This window comes from Podarcis bocagei (assembly GCF_964188305.1).
Source record: "Podarcis bocagei genome assembly, chromosome: 1".
NCBI lineage: Eukaryota > Metazoa > Chordata > Lepidosauria > Squamata > Lacertidae > Podarcis > Podarcis bocagei.
Genome location: NC_138125.1, coordinates 58,264,071 through 58,279,631, shown reverse-complemented (window position 1 = coordinate 58,279,631; position 15,561 = coordinate 58,264,071). Strand labels below are relative to the sequence as shown.

Genomic DNA, 15,561 nt, shown 5'->3' with positions numbered 1-15,561 from the left:
TTCCCCTTCCTCTCCTCCCATGTAACTCCAGTATCTACTTTTGGTGGTTGGGGGACCATCCTCAGCAGATTTAGGGGTGCTGCAGTTGAGAGGAAGGAGAATGAGGCCTACGACATGGGTGAAAGTCTGAGCAAGGCATGCTGGGTTTTGCCCTACCTCAGCATGTGAGTAGTCATATTCAAAAGCTATGTATTCTTCTGCCACATTACTGTTAGATACCGTGCCATGTAATCTGTGTTGATCTTCGTGCAGCTTATTACTTCATCAAACTGTGTATGTGAAACACATTACGTTAACAATGAAAAGAATCAATAAGAATTTTGCTGGAAAGAACTGTGGCTGGGAGTCTATTTTAGTGCAAAACCCAGCTGATGTAATGTTTTGCACAGGTAGTCATTGGTTACAGGGAAAGAAAACATTGCACAACCATGAGAGCACTTACTTAAGATAATTTAGACAAATTCATGGGGAATAAAAGGTAATGACTGCTTGAAGAATACACCCTTCGTGGCTATATTACCTCCAATACGGGAGACAATACTTTATTTAAATATTTTTAATTCATCATCATCATCATTTTTAATTTGTATACCGTATTTCTATCTTACAATACTCAAGGCGGTTTACAAGCTGAAGAAACAAAAAATGTACATCTTATAACAATCTAATGCAATACAAAAATGTGATAATAAAACTATAAAATAAGCAACCTACATCAAAAAAGGAACATTCAACAATCATTAGAATTGTATAAAATAATAATATCAACATATAAAAGTTAAACAGAAATCCACTCAACAGTTACAATAAATAATTTCTAAACTATAATCAATAAAACAATGGCAAGCCACAGTACATAAAATAATACAATACAAATTGAGAAGCAGAGACTAGAGGGTGGAGCAAGGCAGGTGGAAGGAGGCCTTGCCTGATGAAGTCTCTCCCATCGTCAGCCAACAAAGTCTCAGATCGCTCAAAAGGCCAGCCCATATTCTCAGTCTTATAATCTATGAAAAAGACACAACACAAAAGGAAAACGGATTGGGAGGGAGGGAGGGAGGGAGGTGAAGATCTTAGTTACAAATTTCTCTAATGACCAGCTGCAGTGGAAGGGCTGCAATAGAGCAGGTGTCAAAACTTGCTTCTCTCTCAGCTGTGTTGACTGAGTGGCCCTGCACACCTTTCTTTTCCCCCTGTCCTGCAGGCTGGTGTAATAACTGCTGCCAGGTGAGTAGTATGCCTCTGAATACCAGTTCTTGGGGATACTAGTGGGAGAGTGCTATTATGCTCATGCCCTGCTTGTGGTCTTCCCATAGGCATCTGAGCAACTAGGTTGGCAGAAAGGATGCTGGACTAGAAAGGTGTTTTGGTTGGATGCAGCAAGACTCTTCTTATTTGTGTTCTTAGCGCTACAAGTTGAAATGGTATTTTTAGGAAATCTGACCTCTCTTTAAACCGTACAATTCAGACTTTGAAGTCCTAATTTGACATGTTTTCATGTTCAAATTTCAGAAACTAAACTTTAATTTCAATTTTTCAAATAACCACCAGGAAATGGATTGAAGGAAATGTTTCCGAGGTGCATTAAGTTAGTATGGATATTACTAAATGCGTAGGTGCACTTTATCATGCAGATACTGGTCTGGCTGGGACAAACTTTCCCATTTTTTTCAGCTATGGTTTATGAAGCTAGGAAGTAGCACCAAGGCATATATTGTGGTTCAATTGCTGCTGATAAAAGAAAATAAGTCAGGCTCTGATCCTGGCTTATTGGTTTAACTGTCATTAAGGTAGAGTTTTCCAGTTTGGGTGCAACAGACAACTGAAGGCAGCATGCAAGGGGACAGATGAGGGAAGAGTACTTGGTCCCAATCCTTGTTTTTAGCTTCATAAACCATGTTTATTGTTGTCAACCAAATACTTGCTATCAAAATTTAGAGATGGTAATTGGAAGGTTTTTTTGGGGGGGTGGTGGTGGAAGGGGAATGCAGGCTAGTTTATTCAATACTCTTTAACAACCTTTTATATTTGAAATTAGGGTGATAGTTGAGAGAATAATGGCATATTGGAATTGAACTGAGCTTCAGAAAGCTTAATTTTGGTACAAATAACATTGAACAAAAATATTAAAGATCCAGGATAATTTTATCATTTAAGGATACTATCTGAAGTCCCCAAACTCCAGGTCTGCCTGTCCTTAAAATGTAGTGTCTTGTACAAATCAAGTTCACTTTTGTTTTTCTCCAGGGAACAATTTCTGAAGTGTCTGTGGCACAGCATGAAGAATAGTTGGCTGTGATTTTCTCTCTGTGTGCTGATTGCCTCCCATTCATGCTTGCTGGGAATGTGCCAGAAGACTTTAATATAAAGAGCTTTATATTCCTCAACTATTTATTGCAACTTATTGCAGTAATAAAATTTTGCAATAATTATTTTGGCTTGGAGCCAGAGTTCCTGTCAGTGTTACTCTGCTTACAGAACACTGAAGGAAGAAGGGAAGAGGTGACTTTTCCCTCTTTTTTTCTTTGCTGATTCCCCTCTTCTCCCTGTACCCCCTGAAGATCTGCTCTGGAACAGTTGTGGGGAGATGAAGGGGAAATCAGCAAAAAGAAAAGGCTCCTCTCTTTGTAGTATGGCACCCCGGATTCAACCTCTTGCCATTATAATCAGCAATAATAATAATAATAATAATAATAATAATAATAATAATAATAATAATAATAATGCTTTTCTTTTCTAAGCATTGCAAAGTCCAGCTTTAAAAATACTGGCAGACAAAAAAACAGTGTTTTCCATCTTAGCTTTATGGCAACTTTTACCATCTTCTGCAGATTGAATCTGGCAAGGGAGCGGAGGAGAGAGTAAATGCTTGACCTGGTCCTGAGAGGACTTAGTCCCTCGAGGCTTCATTAGATAACTTAGCCATACCCATGAAGTTGATGCAATGAAGATTACTGAATTGAGTAAATTTATACTAGCTTTATGTAAATCCCTAGGGCTACTAATGCTGGTCGTTTTAAGCTTAGAGGCTGTTTGCTTATTTTGCGGTGTTAACATTCAAAGCGAAGGTGGATTATGTGGCTTTAAAAACATTGTGCAATATATCACTCTAATACACCCAAGGGTTGGCGTAACATTTCAAGAGATATACAAACAAAGCCTTAGCCAGAGACCTCTTCTCTAAGTGTGTGTGTAAGTGTGTGTGTGTGTGTGTGTGTGTGTGTGTGTGTGTGTGTGTGTTGTAATGGACTTCCTCTCCTTGTGTGCCCCCTAATCTGTTATGAGGGTTTCCCTAACTCTACGGAACAGTTTTGGGGAGTAAAGGGAGGAGTGTTGGCTGCAGCCCTCAGTTTCTCCCTAGCTGACACCTTTCGGTTGTGATTGTTGGCAGTGCTCACCTGTGTAGTATGACCAGCCAACTATCAGTCATCCCCTAGTAGGCCAGTGGATAAACAAAAAAGACATCTTGCACATAATGTCTCAGACTGGATTCCTTCCAAGAGGACACTTTCATCCTTCTAGCCCATCTCACAAGCATCTTACCATGCTTTCATGAATCATTTGGCTGATCACCATTATCTGTACCTTGTTATTAATCTCCCTTCCCCTCCATTTCATGGCAGCATTTCATAGCAGGTGGGTAAAGAAGCAGTCCTTATAGGGTTGCAGTCAACTAATGTTAATCCATTGAAATTAGTGGTCACAGATAACTTAGATCTATTAATTTCAGTAGGTCTACTTTGACTCAAAGTTGAATGCAACACTGGGGCTCTTGGAATAGCAGTTTTGTTGTTGACAGGAAAGGCAGGCCTACAACTAGAAGAGAATTGGAGTCCCAATGAAATAAGCTACTTTTACTGCTGGGCTCCTTATTCACAGATCATGGTCCTTATTCTCCACATGTAGGGGGAACTGGGACCATGCTTTCTATCTCTATTCCTGACATTTGCACATTTGGTATGAATGTCTGAAAACAGGGATGCTGCATATGGATGGGTGGGCGGATGTGATCCTGAACCCAAGGCACAAACAGCAGATAAGGCTGTCATTTTTCAGATTCTTGTAAACTCAAAGATAGGATTGCATGGTTAGAAAATACAGGAATTAAAAAAAAACCCCTGCTTCCCTGTTGCGAAATTCAACCCAATTAATTTGGTGAAAGATTAGAAACTAATGTTATGCAAATAAGTACAACCTCTGGAGTCACTTGATGCAAATGTTTGTAAACAAATTACCAATGCTGGAGAAATAATTATATATGTACATAAAACAACAAGAATCATAATCCCTTCCCCATTCCTCTGCTGGATAACAATATTGAAGGAAGGATTAAATAGTTTTTTTTATTCTCTCTCTTGGTGTATATATACATTCACATGTACATACATGACTATTCCTGCCTAGGCAGAATGATGCACTTTCTTACATTCCTTTGTCAAAGATATGTCATGGCCCACATTGGAAGAAAACAGCTGGGTAGGGATGGTACCCAGCCTAGGGAAGTTTTCTGAAAAATTGCACTGTCGGTTGCTCTTGGATTTGTATGCAGTCCACAATTAATCTGCATGCCTTCCTTCTTATTTTCCAGAGAGAAGGTATCATAGACCTCGTGCCAAACCCAATGGGCTGAGCTTCTCTTCTCACGCTGTGGCAGACCGACAAGTCAGCGAGACTGCCTTGACGCCTCTGACTGAGCAGGAGGGTGAGGCATATCTGGAGAAGTGTGGGAACATCCGTCGCCACACTGTTGCCAACGCTCACTCTGATATCCAGCTGTTGGCCATGGCTTCCATTATGCACTCTGGGATGGTGGTGGAGGAACCAGACAGTGGTGACACATGCCTCCTCCTGCAGCCCAGCTTAAACCACAGGCAATGTTCCAGTGAGCCCACGATAGTAGATGGACCGGAAGGGCTGGGGACAGCATCCATGAAGGAACCCACAGAACTGAACTGCACATCTGTCTGCTGAAATGCCATGTGGAGGGACGAAGGACCAAGTGTGTTAGGCAAACCATTGTATTGTCATTTGCTGAGAACAGTGGAGGAGTCAAACTCCAGAAATGAGATCAACATGCCATGTCCTATCTTAATATTGGAAGACTTTTTGGAAATAATAGTTTCCAGGCCAGGTTCTAATTTTATGTGGCTTATATATATTGTTTTCAAGGTACAAAGCTGCTACATTCAAGCATTCCAACATCCCTTCCCTTCCCTTTTCTCTGGATTTTTCAGACCTTTTCTCCTCCTGAGTCGGTCTTTCACTCTTTTGTCGCATCTTATGTGTGGTGTCCTATGAAATCAGGGGAGAATGATCAATAATATTAGGCACACACTTTCCCCTAGTGACACACTATGGCGCATGCAGGAGGCCATCAGGATGGGTGAAACTGCACCCAATTTCCAGAGTTAGAACTCTATAATATACTGAACAAACATTGCCTCATTCTGCAGCAAAAGCTGGTGACCAGGTTGCACAAGCCATTTCTGAATGTTGGGGATTTTGAGGTTTTCTTTTCAGCATTGCTCTTCTCAGGGATCCCTTAAGTATATTCCAAAGAAAAATCTAAGCTCAACTTCCACAGTCTAATTCCTTCCAGTTGTTGGACTCCAATTCCCATCAGCTCCAGCCAGCATAGTCAGTGGTCTGGTGATGGGAGTTGGAGTCCAGTGACATTTGGAAGGAACTAAGCTGGGAAAGACTCTCTAAACTTTTATATTCCAGGAGACACAATTGGAGAAGAAGCCGTTTTAAAGGATCTCATGCTAAGGAACTTGTGGGTGGTATTTAACTAAGTTTTACTCAGAGGAGACCCACTGAAATTAATGAATCTACGGTAATTTAGTTATGTTGGTTACTTTAAGTGGGATCACTATGGAGTGGCAGTGGTGCTATGCATGTATTAACATGTAGAACTGAGAACTGTCTACCCTTCCCATTGTTTCCATGAACACCAAGAATGAAAGAAACCCAGCTTTCTTACTAATCAATGGGATTCCATTACATATGGGAAACTTTAGGCTGATGGGGATCTAACCTCATTTGGGGGCAACACTCCTCCTCTTGTAAAACAGGGTCATTTGTTGACTGGTATAGAGAATGTGTAATGCCTTCTATACTTATGTTCATACATCTGACACAAAGCTCAGCACTAGGACAGACTTGCTTTCTGGAAGCTGTGTAGTGGTGTCTTTCTGGAGTCCAGGGTTCCAGTTTCTAGAAATGTGATGCTTCAGTCACAACACAGTTCTGTTACCAAATACCTTTGGTAATCCAAGTTATCATGGGGGTGGGTAGGGGTGATGTTCCTCAGGTTCTTCTTTTCCCAATGAGGGTGATTCCAAGAACCTGTTAGCAACTGAAATAGCCAGATTTTTACTTTAAAAAAATATATAAATCAAGCATCATAATCGTGTGTGAAAGTTGTTCTGCAACAGTTACCTCTTTATGGAAGTAGAATGCAACCCAAGGAATTAAATTCAGTCTTGATAAAATTAAGGAGCAGGGCCAGGGATGGTCACATTAGACCAATAGGTGCAGACAAGAGACAATGCCTCTTGGATTATTTGGCTTCAGAGGTCCACAATGATGAATGAACTTTTAAGCTGTAAAAGGGTCAGCTTAATAAAATGAATGGGGTTGTGGGTGGCCAGGCCCTAATAAGGGCTCCCAATGAGATATAAACAAAAGCTAGGTAAATCCTAGTCTTAAAGTCTGATTCTCAACTGCAAGTGTATAGGCTTATAGCCTTCACTCTATAAAATGTTCCAAGTAACTAATTTGGAATGAAGGATAACATTTCTCCTTTATTCTTCCGCTACGTGTCCATTTCTGGTTTTGATTTGAATGTATATGTTAAAACGCATGTATAATTTCCCAAGTATGCTTGCCCCCGTGGAATTGTGCCAAGCCACAGTGATGGTTACCACTCAAGTCCATGGCAAGGATTAACTTGGTAAGAGAGCTTTACTCTGAATATCTAATGGAAGCTCACAAAGAAGGAAAAAGTTAATGTTTGGAAATGTGGTAGGAACTGGTGTTGAGTCCTCAATTAGAAATCCTTTTATTTAAATGGAATCTTTGTTGCCTGCCTTCATTTTACATATTCACAAGAAACAGCTTTGATGACGCCTACTGCAGAGATGTCTGTGTTTTCTCATGCCTATCCACTGCATTGTCTTCTGCTTGCCTTAATTTGCTGAAATCCCCGTTATATTACATCCACTTGGCCTTCTCATCCCCATGTGTGCACACAAGTGTACATTCTTTCTCTGTTGCTCATAGGTATAGTTCCCACAGACATTCATTTCTTTCTTCTTCCATCCAACCACCAATTCTCCCAATCAAGGGTGTGTGCTTGTGGGTCTATTAAGCCTCAAAGTACAGTAAACATGGCAGTGAAGGAAGTCAGCTGAAAGGCTGACTAAGCAATAGTCTAGCAGAGCCAAACTTCACGCACCATCTTCTCAGCAAGTTTTGTGTTACCAAGAGCAGGCCTAATGTATAATTACAAACATATTAGTGGATCTGTTGTGGGACCACACATAGCCACAGTTTTTCCTCTGCTAAAACCTTGCATCTACCTTCTTCCAGAACGGAAATCTTTGCTGCCTTCCAGGAAAATGTGGCACAGATCAGTAGCAGGGCACATGTTTTGCATGCTGAGAACACTGAGCTTCAATCCCTAGCATCTCTAGTTAAAAGATCAGGTATGTAGTTGACGATGGGAAAGACTCCCTCTGGAGAGCTGCAACCAGTAGACAATATTGGGCTGACCAGACAAACAGACTGGCCTGCTATAAAGCATCACATCAGTGAGGCCAAGAGGGGGGTCTTGTCATCTGGGCAGCCCAGGACCTCCATATGCACTGCCCAGGCTTGAACCCCGGGGAGGTCACTTTGGTGCTGCTAACACAGCAGTTTGACTTCACCCCTAGAGACATTCCCAGCAAGACAGATGCCCAGCAACAACACAGCAAACAGAAGGCGCATTGGAATCACACCTGGAATACTGTCAACCATATTTGCAACTGTCCTTTAGACCCATGTAGCAATAACCAGGACACCCACTTGCCTGTCCACTTGTGGCAGCCCCTATGGCTTCAGCTTAATCCATGGTCAGTATTTTCTCAAGACACTGCCATGGAGCTCCAAGAGATTTCTTTAAAGGGGGCCTCCCACTGCATGCCGTTCTTTTTAGTGAAAATTCCCCTCTCTCCCTCCTGAGCAGTATGAATTATTTTCTTGAAAACAAATGCCGCCTCCCAAAATTGAATGAGGCCAGTTTCTATATTAATTTTTAATCTGGGCACAGCTCATAAATCCCTCCCTAATAATGCTCTGTCATTGCTAGCAGCAGGTGCCTCGCAGCAGGGGGAAGCATGTGGAGTCATCATTTGAAAAGGAGCTGCTGCCTCCCTCCTTTGGGTTTTTATTCACCCTGGTCTGAATAAAGAAAGAGAAATCAGATTTGGACACCCCTAATGAATGAATCACCTTGATCTTACAGACAGAGGGCTTGTGAAAATTTTATGGAGTTTTATTTGGGGACAAAAATAGAAAAAGAAAAGAATCACATTGTTTTATACTTGTTGCTTGCATCCAAATTCTAAATTTATATAAGGTACTGTTAGTCGGTGTTTTTGTAACACAGAGACATCTGGTACATTGTTATAGAAGATTTCATTAGCTTGCTCATCTCAGTTCAGCATTAAAATATCTTACGCCTGTTCATGCCAGACCCTCTCAGTGTCCCTATTTTCCAGGGACAGTCCTGGATTTATAGAAGCTGTCCCAGTTTCTGATTTGATCCTAGAATGTCTCATTTATCCTTAGGATGTCCCTATTTTCATTGGAGAAATGTTGGGTGGTATGCCATGCCAATCACCCCCAACCTGCTTTTTGGCACTTTGGGATGGTGGTGTTGAAATTTCCAGAACAGCAAACCACTTGCATAATTGGCTAACAATAGAGAGACACTACCAATGGGATATCTTCACTGTGTGCTGGGCCAGAACATCCCTAGATTTGCTTCAAGGCATCTCTTTTTCTTTCTTCTTTTTTTTAAAAAAAAGATTTTTATTGAAGTTTCACAAATTATATAATAACAAACAAGACAATAATACAAACAAACAAAGAAACAAAAACAAGTATAATTTCAATCCCTTATTTTCTTGTAACTTACTTCCCCGACTTCCTCATACCTCCCCTTTCTGTATTCCAATTTCCAATTATTAATTCAGCAAATCCTCTCCCTTATTATCCATTTAAATTTTTAGACTTTCTTTTCTTTTTACTTAATCATTACAGCTAGAAACCACATAATTTCTAAACCCAGGTCATTCTAACATTCAATATTTTTACAATGTTTCCTAAGATAGTCCTTAAATTTCTTCCAGTCTTCTTCCGCTGTCTCTCTTCCCTGGTCTCGGATTCTGCCGGTCATCTCTGCCAGTCCCATATAGTCTATCACCTTCATCTGCCATTCTTCCAAGGTGGGTAGTTCTTGTAACTTCCAATACTTTGCAATGAGTATTCTTGCTGCTGTTGTAGCATACATAAAAAAAGTTCTGTCCTTCTTTGGCACCAATTGGCCGGCCATACCCAAGAGAAAAGCCTCTGGTTTCTTCGGGAAGGTATATTTAAATACCTTTTTCAATTCATTATATATCATTTCCCAGAAAGCCTTAATCTTTGGGCATGTCCACCAAAGGTGAAAGAATGTACCTTCAGTCTCTTTACATTTCCAACATTTATTATCAGACAAGTGGTAAATTTTTGCAAGCTTGACTGGGGTCATGTGCCACCTATAAATCATTTTCATGATATTTTCCTTTAAGGCATTACATGCCGTAAATTTCATACCGGTGGTCCACAATTGTTCCCAGTCAGCAAACATAATGTTATGACCAATATCTTGTGCCCACTTAATCATGGCTGATTTAACTGTTTCATCCTGTGTATTCCATTTCAACAGCAAGTTATACATTTTTGACAAGTTCTTAGTATTGGATTCTAACAATTCTGTTTCTAATTTTGTTTTTTCCACCTGGAAGCCAATTTTCCTGTCCAACTGCTTCAAGGCATCTCTAAAACTGGGCCAATGCAAGCTTCTTAGCAGATGATCACACTGTTTGATCCTCTGAACAGAGACTCAGAAGACCAAGCCCATTGCAAGGAACCAAAAGTTATATGTCAAATGAGCTGTGATCACCGAAATAGTTGACATAGGTCCAGGCAAACTCCTGCTGAAGCTCCTGTGCCTGTGTGGAAACTTTCTCCGTGCATCCCTTTTCAATTCCCTCCTGGTTCTGGGAGACAGTGGTGGAGGAGAGGGACACAGTCCTTCACTTGTCTGACCTGCCTCTTTCTCCTCTTCTCCTTACCCATCCTGTGCTCCACTCTGAAGTTTCCCCTGCCTCTCATTCTTGCCTCCTGGCTGGTACAGCTTCCCACAAACCACTGCTACCCTCTCCAGAGTCAGACTCCAGCCCCCTTGTTCCCCATATACACTTTTCAGCTGCCTGGCAGTCCCCAGTATGGCTTGATCTCCGTCTTCACAACTCTTTTCAAGGGGAAAGGATAGAATTCAGCAAAGGGGTCAAGACCCTGGGCTGGACCTAGCGCCCAGGCTGTAAGTTTCCAGCCCTTGCTTTAAAGCCAGCTGGGGGAGTGGTGGTGGTAAAAGGGAACGAAATACTTGAGAAACAGAGGACTTCGCCGCACTAGATTTTCTCCAGTAGCAAAGTTCAGAACCCGCTTTGCATCTCAAATTGAGATACATACATTGGAAGACGAGAGGGGCTTGCTTACGCTGAAGGGGACTGAGGCTTGCTGCCAAGTCCTTGCCTCAGATGTGCCAGGAGCAGAATCTGGGTTGCATCAGGCAGCTGCTGCATTCACAACTTCTGTGGCATTTCTGTTCCCATGCTGCTAGGTTTTAACCACTTCTTTTCATATATATGTAGATGTACAAACAAACCACCATCTGCTCTAGTTTAAGTGCCCGTTAACAAGGTGAAGAGGTGGTGTTACTGAAGGGTTTCCTGCAGCGTTCACAGAGTGTGTTTAAAGATCTCGGGCTGTAATGCTTACATATCTCCTCACTAGCTAGCTTTCTATTTCCTATCTACCATTAAGTTAAAACATACAGTCTTAATGCGAAAGGAAAACATTAAAATTCTAACTACTTACCACCTCTTTGCCAAGTGCTGCAGGGGGGAATTTCATGGTTTTCAGCGAGAGCACGTTTAGTTAAACAGGGTTGCAGTTAACTTACTGAACATTTAAAAAACCTTTCTTTCAAGCTGCCAGATCAGCATCACCCAAAACTGCTGCAAATTTGCAGGCACAGCTGCTCCAGATTTAATAGAGTAACACTGCCCCCTAGCGTCACAGTAAGGACCCAGCTTCATGTCTATTGATAAACTCAGTTTAAACAAAGTGTCTAGTAATATGCTGACTACTACTAAAATATTGTCATGCCCAGGGCTTTAATCCTCAGCTGGAACTCACCGGAACTCAGTTCTGGCAGCTCTCAGGTGGGTGCCATTGCCATTCTAAGAGAACGACTGAGGCTTTACATGGTGAGTTCTGGCACCTCTTTTTCTAGAAAAATAGCACTAGATGCCTGCTCTTAAAACAGGCAATTACCCTTTATCAGAGCAAATAAGAGTGAAGTTTGAGCTGAGGCACTGATGAAGATTTGCTCTACTCTCGCAACAGCAAGGGATCGGATGTGTTCTTCAAGCTGTTTGTCTTGGAATATTTAACATAGGTGTGCGGAACATTTGGTCCTCCAGATGTTACTGAACTACAATTCCCATCGGACCCAACAAGCATGAGCAATGGCCAAGGGTAACGTGAGTGGTGGCTCAGAAACATCTGGAGGACCAACAGTTCCCCACAGCTGATTTAACAGAAGGTCTAATAATATGCCGTCTCCGTTGTTTCCCTAACATTTTAACTTTTAGCCCTGTTTATATGTTCATCCGTCTAGAATTGAACAAATGGAAGCTGAGGGGTGAAAGCTCTCTCTCTCTCTCTCTCTCTCTCTCTCTCTCTCTCTCTCACACACACACACACACACACACACACACGCACACACACCACTTCTATGTAGTATGCATATAGGTTCAATTTTTGGAGACTGGGGCGTGGGCAGTGGTTGCAATCTGAAGCCACATTCACACCATATGTTGAAAGCACTAGGATACCATTTTAAACAGCCATTATTCCCTCGGAAGAATTCTGGGAGATGTAGTTAAGGGCACTGAGAGTTGCGCGTCAAGACCTCGGTGCACCCCCAAGGATAAATTAATACACACTGACACAGAACTTTAGTTTAAGGTTAATGGGCAAACGTTTAGGCCATAACTTTATTGATTACATCAGTGTGAGTGGTATTGGCTTAGGCATTGGCAATAACTATATCTGACTCCTACCCACCTTGCAGGAAGTCTGGAAGGGTAAACAACCAAATGAGGGAGCTCCGTCGATGGCAATCAACTGAAGCTCACCCTGGGGTTCCCACTGGGTCCTGGCATGGCCCTAGCCCCTCAAGCAGACTTCAGACAAGATCCAGACCCATGGATTCCTCTAACGGAATACCCTTGTGCTTGGAGGGGCAGGTGATGGCTGCACCACCCTCCCCCATATCACAATAAGCCAATGCCTAACCGCCAAACCTTACAAAAGTTGTGACGATTGCTAAGGGGGTAGGCGAAAACCAAATGGCCAGCGCCAATTTGCCAAATGGAAAAAAATTCCTACCCAGCCCCTGTTCCAAAACAGGCAGCCAAACGAAGTCCAGAGCAAGGCCAAAGCAGACACCTAACATACAGGGCGGGTGGGTCTTCGGCGTCGCGAAGCCAGGTGAATCCCCGGAAATATGTCGCTGCCTTTTATATGCCCCCATGATCACACCATCGATCTCTGATTGGCCAATAGGCCATGGTGTGATCGTGGGGCCATCGCGTGGGCCAGGCTCAATCCCCCCCCGGATAGTGGGGGGGCACCTTGGGCCCGTGTGCAACGCGGACCCTCAATTAGGAGGATCCGATTTGTTAGGCAATCCCTGTTTCTCTCTGAGAGGTAAAATTCTCTACTTGTGAAGAGAGAGAGAGACAGTAAACCACTCTGGGAAAGACCTTATTCTGCAGGCGGTGGATCCAACCCGCTGAGGGCATGTCATTTGCAAACTGTTTCCCTTTGTACGTGGGAAACTCTGTGTTTGGCATATGAGTCAGGGGAAGTACCAAATATTTTATGAACAAAGTTCCTCTTTAACATCAAATAACTTTTCTTCCTCCTCTTCTACAACTGAAGTGAAAGGAGTCAACAACATTTAAGGACAGCTTTGGCAAGAGAAACAGTAATTTGGGGCTGTATAGCAGGCTATGTTCCTTGATCTGATCTTATACCCACAGATTTGAGCTATTCGAATAATTCTTCTGCACATGCTATCTTTTAGTGCATTTGGATGGATGGAGTGGAGTGGACAAAACCTCATGCACCACTCTATATTTGGTAAGGTAAAGGTAAACTTGGTACACAATATAGACAGTATATATTGCCAAACAATGACTTTGAATTGGAAAGTAACCGGTTATTACCAAATAACCAAAAAGAGCCTCTACTTTTAGGCTTTAGTCTGCTAAATTCCCAGCAGCATTCAGGCAGGATGAAATATTGGAGTATTGCTTTTCAGTTAAGGGAAAATAGGAAGCTTACATTTGAGATTACATTAGTCAGCACAAGTCCACAGCACTGCATCTAGAAGGAAGCAGACTTCATTTTGAACCTCAAGAGGAACTTGCTGAATGTGTTTACTTTTTTTTCAATGGAATAGGGACTATGACTCAGGAGCTTGCTATTGAAGAAGCAGAAAAACAAAGCAGTTGAGAACTATTTCTGACTTTACAAATTCTGTTACAAATATCTGGCTTATAATGCAGCTCAAGTAGCTGTTGGACCACATTTGCTCTAACAGAAACCCAAGTTCCAGTTGCAAAAGCCACACTGTAACTTATGCTTCATTCATAATGTATATGGAGACAATCAAGTGCCAAGTATAACTAGCAGAGATTGGTTTATTATTCTTTAACTCAGCCTTTCTCAACCTCCGGTCTCAGTTGTTGTTGGACTACAACTCCCATCATTCCTAGCTAGCAGAGATGATGGGAATTGTAGTCCAATGAGATCTAGGGACCCAAAGTTGAGAAAGGCTGCTTTAACTGGTATAGGCAAGCTTTATTGCATTTATTATTATTTTAAGAGTACTAGTAAACTAAACTGGTTTATAATGCTACAACCTATACTACAACGAAGGTTAGGTATAGGAAGCACCTGATTCTCTATACAGCCCTGACTTCCAGGGTTTAGGACTAGGGTATCTGAAGGACCACTTAGTCCTGTACAAACCTGTCCTCCTATTATGATTATTGTCCTTCTGCATGCTCCAACATTCCCCAATATATGCTTAGATGGACCAAAGGGAGGGTCCTTTCAGTGGCAGCAGTACAGGTACCATTTTGGGCAAAGCAAACATATCGCAATTTGAAGGAAGAGAAAACTTCTCATGTCTCCAGGATCTCATATCCATTATTTAAAAACCGATCAATTAATCTTTTGCACGGATAGTTTCTAATGGAAACCAGGAGCTAGCATACTGTCAGCATGTAAGAATCAATTTTAAGAGAGAAAACAACAGCAGCCCACATGGAGAGAACGGTGTAATGTTAGACACCCAAGGAAATTAACTGGAAGAAGCCAACTTTGACTTCTCTTATGATCCGTTGACTATAAATTCTTGCAAAGTAGCTAGGGAAACAAGGCTTTCCAAACAGGCAGCTTGGAGTTTTCCTGCCTAAGATTTACAGTTACTATTCCCCTGATACTTGTAGCTTTATTTAAAAGACAGGAACTTCAGCTTTAACTTTTATATGTTTACGCAGGAAATATGTGGCAGAGACACCGGTGAAATGAATGTTCCCATCCTAACAGCTGCACAACCTTGATCTGTATCTGCCCAGACCTTACATTACATGGTAAAAGTTTTCCTCCTCAAATCCTAGGGGTATTGGAAGCTGCAACTGAAGTCAATGTGCAAAGTTGTATCTGTAGTGGCTATGAGGAAAAAAAGAGAGATCAGCTTACACTTGGGAGATGGGATTCAAACACAGTTACTTTGCTCAGTGCCAGCATGTTGGTCTGTGTTTGTAGCTTCTGTTTGCCCTTTACTCTGAGCTTCTGTTTTGGATCTGGATGCTTGGTTCATGAATAGTTTTGAATAGATGCAGGTTTTATAGGGTTTTATTTCCCCCCAAAATTAATTTAATTTTGATATTATCTTCTGCTTATTTGTTTGAGAGGCTCAAACTTCACCATTCCAATTTTTAGAAGGATGTGATTTAGGACTTAGCAATCCACTCTCTCATATTTTATTCATATATTATTTTGACTCTTATATTTCAGTTATTGCAGAGTTTGTATATTTCCATCATTTCTGTGTTTTGATTTAAATGTATTATATTCTTGGTCTGATTCTGATCCCTTTTGGAT

At 41.7% G+C, this 15,561-nt stretch overlaps 1 protein-coding gene across 7 annotated transcripts in view; it reads left to right on the top strand.

Annotated features, from left to right (window-relative positions):
• The window catches only part of PRR5L (proline rich 5 like), a 69,153-nt gene extending 63,782 nt beyond the window's left edge, over positions 1–5,371 (top strand). For all 7 annotated transcript variants that reach the window (XM_081165988.1, XM_081165987.1, XM_081165990.1 and 4 more), the window contains exon 9: positions 4,589–5,371. In XM_081165988.1, the coding sequence (XP_081022114.1) occupies positions 4,589–4,971 (383 nt within the window). In that variant the 3' untranslated portion in view covers positions 4,972–5,371. The remainder of the gene's footprint in view (positions 1–4,588) is intronic.
• Positions 5,372–15,561: the final 10,190 nt, after the last annotated feature.